The following is an 8,663-nucleotide window of genomic DNA, read 5'->3' as shown; positions in this document are numbered from 1 at the left end:
AAAAAACTTTTTATGAGCATAAAACATACAACAGTTTTAGTAGTCAACAAGTGACATATTTAAACACTTTTTTTTATCACAAACAACATAGACACACAAAACTACACATACATACAACACCAAGTAATAAGTCACCCAAAAAACAAAAAATAAGACACAACTGAACAAACAAGCAACACACAATAGAACAACAACAAATAGAAAATAGACCACAGAAGAAATCAACAGATAACACAACATATGAGCCAACCAGAAACAAAAACCTAGGGCGAAGCTGAGTCAGGGACCAGATTCCAGGTTCATCACTCTATGGTGCCTGGACAAGCCTTTACTTAGGAGCCACACCTAAGCCTATAAACCAACAATACAAATAACAACTACAATAAAAAAACATAGTAGATGCAAGTAAAAAAACAAACCAAGAAGATCAGACAATGCAACAGATAGCACGTAGACTCGATCAAGTGCCGGCCCGACTAGTCCGGTAAACAGGGATGCCTAGACACAGATATAATATGATGCAGAATAAAAAACAAGACATAGGACAGATCTTACAGCGTGTGCAAAAAAACTCCAATAAAAACCAGATCAGTAGTTTCCAAAAAAACTACTACAACTGAGGCAGAAGAAAATAACCTCAGATTGCACTACTGGTTAGTTTGCTCTGAACCTTCTAGGGTCCCAGAGACAACACATAGTGCAAACGAGGAAGACACAATGAAACCCTAAGTTAGGGTTTCAATCCACGAAGCTAGATACACCACCAATAAGAACAGATATGAGCGGATCTGTGATCACCACGGCTTTCCGAGCACAGAAACCCTAGATCAACGAACAACAAGAACAATCAGCCAAAAAGCTATAATACACAGCGGAAGACCAATCGACCATCCATATGAGCACATTGGAAGACATTAGAAACGAAAAAACAACTACTCCATCATAGCATTCAATAATATAAGAGATAATTAAACCCCAATATAAGAAATACTTGAAAAAAAAACTAAACCCACACACTTTCAGACTCAAGAATCGATTAAACAAATTAGGGTTTGTATTGTTAACAAGACTTTTGAAACAAAAAAAAAAACATGAATCAAGAGCCGAGGCTCTGATACCATGTCAAAAATGGTACGAATGATCGATACAAACCACGAATAACAACATAAAACACAAGAGAAGCGACAAAACATGACGTAAAACTTTATTATTTAACCCAAACCAAAAAACTCCCCCCAGTACCCTAGATCTTACAAATAGTAAGATCTGTTTAACAAATACAAAACAACAATCAACTGATACAACAATCAGATGATTATAAACAGTGATCACACACGATCACTAGATCTATCAAAGATCTAACAACTGAAACTACAATACAGAGGATACAAATGAAGAACAGGGAAGAAAGAACTAATCTCCTGGAAGACGTGAAGAAACGTTGATGTCCAGCAACTACGAACAGTCCAACAGCTTTAAATAATCTTGAAGAAGATCAACTTATGCAGCCTGATTGATACATGAACAAACCAGATGAAAGATGATAAACGAATTTTGGGGGAGACAATAATGAAACCCTACAGCGCATAACTGCCACTTATATATTCCCAGCACTTGAATTTACACATAGGTCCACAACAATGTCACAAGGTGATCGAGACCCTTCCAGATTTACATAAAACACCCTTATACTTCCAGCTGTCATAACAACTTCATCACAACTATTAATAACAAGATATAACAAACGGATAACCCATAAACCGAAACACCACATAGGCTCAATATTATAACAGGCCCAGATAACAAGCCCAATAAATAAACATATGAATGAGAATACTGATTTACATCTTTTAACAAAAAGGCTTTAAGGGTTTCAGTTTGCCTAACGCAGGTCGTGGGGTCCTCCCACATTTGCAGCACGTGAGGTTGGATCGCTTGTTATTGTTCACTCTTTGATTCTAGATTGAAAGGAATTCAACCCAGAATGTTAACGTTAGTGAAGTTGCAATGTTTGAAGTGAAGAAGAGAACAAGCAAAGAGCGAGTTCTCAAGAGAGTAGAGAAAGATCAGAGACCAAGGATGATCTGAGCTTATCGGAATGTTTTGCATGAATGACAAGGGCTGCCATTTACAGAGAAAGGATCTTCTAAGAGAAGAAACATTTGACTGATGATCAAAGGCTGCAGTGAGGGGCTTGCCCATTTGGGGGGGGGGGGGTGAAGGCGTCGGACCTGCGGGTAAAAGAGTGTCTCCTTGCACATGCCTCTCTTTTGCGGCTGAGGGAGAGTCTCATAAGTTATGAGTGATGTGATTGGCCACCGTGCTTGTTTTTTTTGCTGTTCATTACAGCTCGCGGGTTTTGAACCTTTTAAGCTGTTATGTGTTTTAGTCATTTTATTGAGACTTGAGCTACCCCCGTCATCATGTACGTATTATGTTTTCGGGTCGTGTCAGAAATTCGCACCCTTTACATAAAGTATGTCTGATATGAGACATATTCAATAGGTATAAGGGTACACGTGTCTACCAACATTCAGATCATTAAATGCCATGCCTCTTGTAAACCACGTAAATGATAGTTGCCAATGAGGTAGTGGCGGAGTAGTTGGAGAAAGAATTGGTGTTTTTTGTGACTCAGTTTTGATTCCCACTCTAATTATTATTTTCTGCGTCATCCAGGTGAAGAGTAAATACGGGTGGCGCCGGTTCGACTTGGATTGAAGACGAGGTTTGGTGAGGTTTTACCGATTATTCCACTGTCATGCTTTCAGGCGGGTGGAGGTCGGATTTCCGCGTATCTGGGGAGAGCCAAGGGGCTGGCGACGGTCGAGTAGTCGACCTTGACCACAGCGCCCGGTGTCACAGTAGTTGACACACTGTTCCTTGCCGTTAAAAAAAAAGTAAATGATAGTTCCTTCATTTTGTAAAAGCAATTAACTTCTACAGTTATTAACTCCAGTTTTGTTTGAGCCAAGTCTTATCAAGATTATAGAAAGTACTAGTGAATCTTAATTTTCCACTGAGTTGAGATTGTTTAGATTTGATTATCTTTCGTTTTGTGTAGAAAATCTTTGAAATTTTTATTGTTGTTCAATACTTAAATTAATTGATCTTTTTATTTAGAAAAATGCATTTACCACCCTATGCACTCGGAGGTGAGAAGTTATTATTTATTAAGACAATTTGTTCAGACCATTGGGTGTGGTTTGAGTAATCCTTTTGGGGACTATCCACCATGTAGGTGTCACGTCACATTGGTGGATGATCATTCCTTTGGAGACTATCCAAGGATGTTGAGGACTATCCAATTTAATTAAAAAATCAATATATAATTGAAGGAGAGAGAGAAACCTGAAGGAGAGAGAGAGAGAGAGAGGCAGGCTCATCGCTTCCGTCTTCCAGGCGACGCTGGCTACCTGACGAGGGGGAGGGGGCCAGTGTGGGACGAGGGGGACGAGCCGGAGACGAGGGGGGACGATCCCTACACCCTTCCGTCTCATAGAATAGATTTCGATAATGTACTTTTTTTTTTTAAAAAATGTATTCACCACCCTATGCACTTGGAGGTGAGAAGTGTTATTATCTATATGAATAGAAACTCATGATGAATGTACTTCAATATTTTTTTCAGTATTGTTTTTTTCCTAAGTTTTTATTTTTTTATTGTTTTATTTCTTTAATTGATTTTAGTTATCTTTTTCTAATATTACTTTTAACATACGATCAAAGTATCCGTTATAAAAAAAAAAACTATAAAAATAAATGCGTACTAGTACCTATGTTGTTTGTTTCAGTTCGGTACGGTATCATAATGATAGGTGTCAGTTTATCGAAAGTATTAACAATGAAATTAACTTTTAGTACCAGATGATACAAATGTTGTTTAATCGGTTTCAATTCAGTTTGGTACAATAGTGATACGTCCGTTTTAAAAAAAAAAACATTGCAATGTTTAAATAAAATAAACAAAAAATGCAAATGAACATAACCGATATCAACTGAAAAAGATCAGTACTGGTTTTCGTTTTTATTATTTTCGACTGATGTAATGTTTTCTCTTTGTAATAAGATTATAGCAAAAACCAGTATCGTGACGAATCAAACTAATACCAACTAATTCCCGCCGTAAAACGCGAGAAAATCTCACTAGTTATTTATTAAGACAATTTGTTCATAGAATAGATGTAGATAATGTACTTTTTTTATAAAAAAAATGTGGATAGTGTACCACTTTAGAAAACCTCCCAAAGTTGACTTAAAAAGGTTTTCCTTATGCGAAAGCCATGTCCTTTCTTTTTTGTGTACCTATCTACACACTATTTTGCCTATTTACACACCAAAAGAGGTGTTTTTTGTCCTTATATGCACACCCTGCAGTGTCGAACTGTGGCCAAAATGCGACGTTTTGGTCCGGTTAACCAGACAAATACTGATGGGTTGGTTGACAGGACCAAAACGCGGCCAAAGCTCGGCGTTTTGGTCCGGTCAACAGACCCGTCAGACACCCATCAGTCTTTGTCTGGTTAACCAGACCAATACGCCACGTTTTGGCCACAATTCGACACTACAAGGTGTGCATATAAGAACAAAAAACACCTTTTAAGGGTGAGTATCTACACACTTGGTGTGTAGATAGTTTGGCCCTTCTTTTTTGGTTAAAGTCTCCTTTAGGGGTGAGAAAAAAGGATTAACTTAAAAGAAAGTACCAATGATCTCTTGGTTTAGTAGTTAAGGGTAAGGTGAGAAATTTTGCTTCTATTGGAAGTTCTGGGTCCAAGTACAGGCAAGGGGATTTTTATACTAACTTGGTGATGCTAACATATTAATTACTAACCCGGTTAGCAATATTCTAACCGTAAACCGTTATAAAAAAAACTGAAAAGAAACTGAACTAATCGACAAAAGTACATCGAAATAACTAATGGTTTTTTTTTTTTTTTTTTTTTTTTTTTTTTGCTAGAAAAGCGAAATTGTGATTTTGTTTTAGTTATACCAAGCTTCAAATCCAAACCAAACTGAACCACACCAACCATGTTTGAGTGTTTGTCAATCGTTTATAACCCAAACTTGATATTTTATGATAAAAGTTAAAGATTCAATACGCGCTTAACAAAAAAATTATAGACCCAAAATCATTGATAAATGATTACCAAAAATTTAAGACAAAATGTTTCGGAGACATATTGGCCAATTTTTCTGGAGCCAAAACATTTCAAAACCAAGTGTAAAACCGAAAATCAAACGATAACCAAAACTATCTATTATTAGTTTATTACATCATAATTAAGAGAAGCTAGAAGAAAATAACTATCATCATAAATATAATGTCAATGACCTCTAGTTCAGGTGGTAGAAGGACTTGAGTTATTCTTTGAAAACTCAAGTTCAATTCTCATTTGGTGAAAAAAAAAAAAAAAAAAGAAAAGAAAAAAGAGCGAGGCACTGGTGGCTAGTGATAGGATACACAGGAAAACCTGAGTTCGATCCTTGAGCCAAACGGGTTTTACTGGTAATTTTACCGTCGTGCCTACGGGCGGGTGTGTTACCGGGTTTTTCCCAGAATTGGTGGTGGGCGACTCGGGTTACTCTCGGAGTACTCCGTTTGGTCCAGTGAATACCCTGAGAGTGCTCGGGGCCGTTAAAAAAAATCATAAATATAATTTTATGTCCACAAAAATCTCCCACCAGAAATTTATTATTAGTTTATTACAACACTACCCCAAGATATTCGCATAAAACGATTAAAATCCATCAACCCCAAGGACAACACCGTAATTTCTCGTCCTTGAATTAACGATCAAGTTTTTCCCCCAAAACCTTTTAAATACCCTCGTCTCTCTCACCCACACTATACATACACACTGTGTCTCAATGGCCGTACAGATTCATCAACTCTGCCGGCCGGTACCACCACCACCGTCTACGACGGCGATCGGCTCACTGCCGTCATGCTTTACAAAGCAGTCTACAGTTTCCGGAGACCGTTACCCGTTTAAATCTGTGAATAAGAAGAAAGGACTGAGGTCATTGGTGACGGTTAGGTCAAGTTTGGAAACCGCGGTGGTTGTCGGTCAGGTGACGGAGGTTAGTCAGGATACGTTTTGGCCGATTGTGAATGCAGCCGGTGATAAGACTGTTGTTCTCGATATGTACACTCAGTGGTAAGTCCAATTTTGAGTAGAATTGTTTAGTTTTTGAAGATGTGATATGGTTATATAGATTGAATATATACCTGATTTGTGTCTACAGAATTCAGGCAGTTTTTGTTTCGGAAATTTGTTAGGTTTTTAAATTGTAGCGGACGGATTAGGCTCAGAAATTGGTTCAACTCGGTTGTACCGGCAACTGACTAATAAACACTACAATCCATAAAATACAATTTTTACTCAAAAAGTAATCCAAAATTACATCATTTCATAATAAAAATATTCCAAAAGTTAATCCATAATAAAAAAATAATCCAAAAATTCACTATTGGTACTTTTTTTTATGCAGAGTAAGTCATCATCGTTTTGGGCCATTAAAACTCTAAATTTTAACATTTGACCCGGCACTGGTATACCGGTATAACCCAATTTACCGGTGGTATAACATCTTTGCCGTTCCCTCAATTTACCGGTGTGATTCGTGCCGGCCAAACTTCCAACATCCGGTTTAACCGGCTCCGGCCGGTATAAACCGGTTTTTAAAACATTGAGTGCAACAGATTTTGATTAATTAAACTTACTCAAAATTTGCAAATAGGGCAACTCCATCGAAAGTTGCAGATACATGTTTTGTTTATTCATTTTCGTGCAAACTCGAAAAAGTAGGTCTTATACTCATGCTAGTTGATTTGCCTGCTAATTTCTCGAGAATATCCTCCATCACAGCAGAGTTCTCAACGTCAACAAAATTTCATATAGTTCGCCTCCAATGTCAATTCTTGGATGTATATATACCCACAAACAGAACAGAAGTAGCATATCTCTATCCAGAACAAATAAATTGTATTTCATCGTTTGCAAAAAATGCATAAATACTATGTCATACTTGTCACACATTTTTCTTTAGTTACATACTTGAACACACAATGTTTTTAGTCTATACTTTCCTAGGAACGTTAGTTACGTATATTGACAATCAATCATTCTTTTGTGCTAGTAATCTTAACTAAAATCGGACAAAGTAATGGGAATTAATATGATAATGAGTATCACAAATATGTATATCTGTTACTCACATGTTTAAGAATTAAGATTACTACTTAGCTAGTTAGCTGTATTCTTTTCTTATATTGCCTCTTTCCCTAGTCATGTGGTGTTGATTGTCCGATAAACTTGATAGGTGCGGTCCTTGCAAGGTCATTGCTCCAAAATTCAAAGAATTGTCTGAGAAGTATCTTGATGTGGTCTTTCTAAAGCTTGATTGCAATCAGGACAACAAGGTTCGTTCTTAACTTTCTTTAATTCCTTTAAAGCATCATCTTTCCCCAACACCACACACCCATATTTGAAAACTCGACAAACACAGGGGTTGTAGAGATCGATTAATACTGAAGGTGCCAAAAAAGAGTCATATGGGTTAAGGTAAAAGTTTTAGCTAAAAAAGAAACGGGTCGCAAGTCATTCAATATGTATTTAAATGTAGAAGAAACACTCAAATAGTTTCTGTAGACATGCTTCACACATTCAAGTATACATAAAATCCATTAGTAGTTAGCTAAAAAAATTGTGTACACCCGTTTTGACCCATGGTAAAATACCCACATTGTTCACTTGATGAAACTTAGTGGTGGCGATTTTTGACACGACCGTGGAAACACGACACGGAAGCAATCAGGTTTTGGTTTCTTATATCTTACCAGTTTAATAAATAGGTCATGTGGGTTTACTTGTTTAGCCCATATAATAGTATATAATTCCACACGAAAAAGGGCAATTACAAAGCAATGGCAGGTAGTCGGGCAACAAGTTGCGCCGCCACCCCCTTTAGTCAAACAGGTCAACTCGTCAACCTATTTAATTAAACAGGTAAACCCCTTTTTTACAATCCAACAACCCAGTTAGCACATTTACATCTTAATTTCTACCTGGCAACCCATTATACACTTTTAGATAACTGTATTAAACAGGGCGTGTAGTGTGAGGGTTAGTGTTGATGTTTTTGCCACAAATATAAGGGTCGTGCGAGGGCTGTACAAGTCTACCCGCCAACCTGACACGATTCACACTTTAATAAAACTGACAGGCATTAGCAAAGGAGCTAGGAATAAAGGTGGTCCCTACCTTCAAGATACTGAAAGACAGTAAGATTGTAAAAGAAGTTACAGGGGCTAAGTTTGATAATTTAGTTGTGGCAATAGAGGAGGTTAGATCTTCTTGAAGTATACATCTTTGTGTATAATATTAAATAAATAATATATATTTATCTGGCTGTTATTCCACTTTGATTTCATTAGAGTTTGTATCCTCTTCTAGAAATATAAGTATTGTTGTTAGGCCTGTAAATGAACATTCCGCATTTTTGTGAGCGGAATGTTTGTTTATGTTCGTTTATTTAAAAACGACAAACATGTAAAAAAATTATTGTTCTCTTAATTAAACAACTGTGTTACGTGTCAAATAATACCAAACAGGGTATGAATACATCTCCCCTTTGTTCATTTGCGTTTTTGAAAACTT

The 8,663-nt window shown here is 37.0% G+C and overlaps 1 protein-coding gene across 1 annotated transcript; it reads left to right on the top strand.

The window, feature by feature from the left end:
• The first annotated feature begins 5,841 nt into the window (after positions 1-5,841).
• Positions 5,842-8,462, top strand: LOC110921833 (thioredoxin F-type, chloroplastic). The gene is made up of 3 exons (XM_022166163.2): positions 5,842-6,161; positions 7,327-7,426; positions 8,230-8,462. The coding sequence occupies exons 1-3, from the start codon at positions 5,872-5,874 to the stop codon at positions 8,362-8,364; spliced, it is 525 nt and encodes a 174-aa protein (XP_022021855.1). The 5' UTR covers positions 5,842-5,871; the 3' UTR covers positions 8,365-8,462.
• Positions 8,463-8,663: the final 201 nt, after the last annotated feature.

Source organism: Helianthus annuus, chromosome 14 (assembly GCF_002127325.2).
Source record: "Helianthus annuus cultivar XRQ/B chromosome 14, HanXRQr2.0-SUNRISE, whole genome shotgun sequence".
NCBI classification, from domain to species: Eukaryota; Viridiplantae; Streptophyta; class Magnoliopsida; order Asterales; family Asteraceae; genus Helianthus; species Helianthus annuus.
Note: the sequence above shows the minus strand (reverse complement) of the source record. Positions and strands in the feature narration are given on the sequence as shown.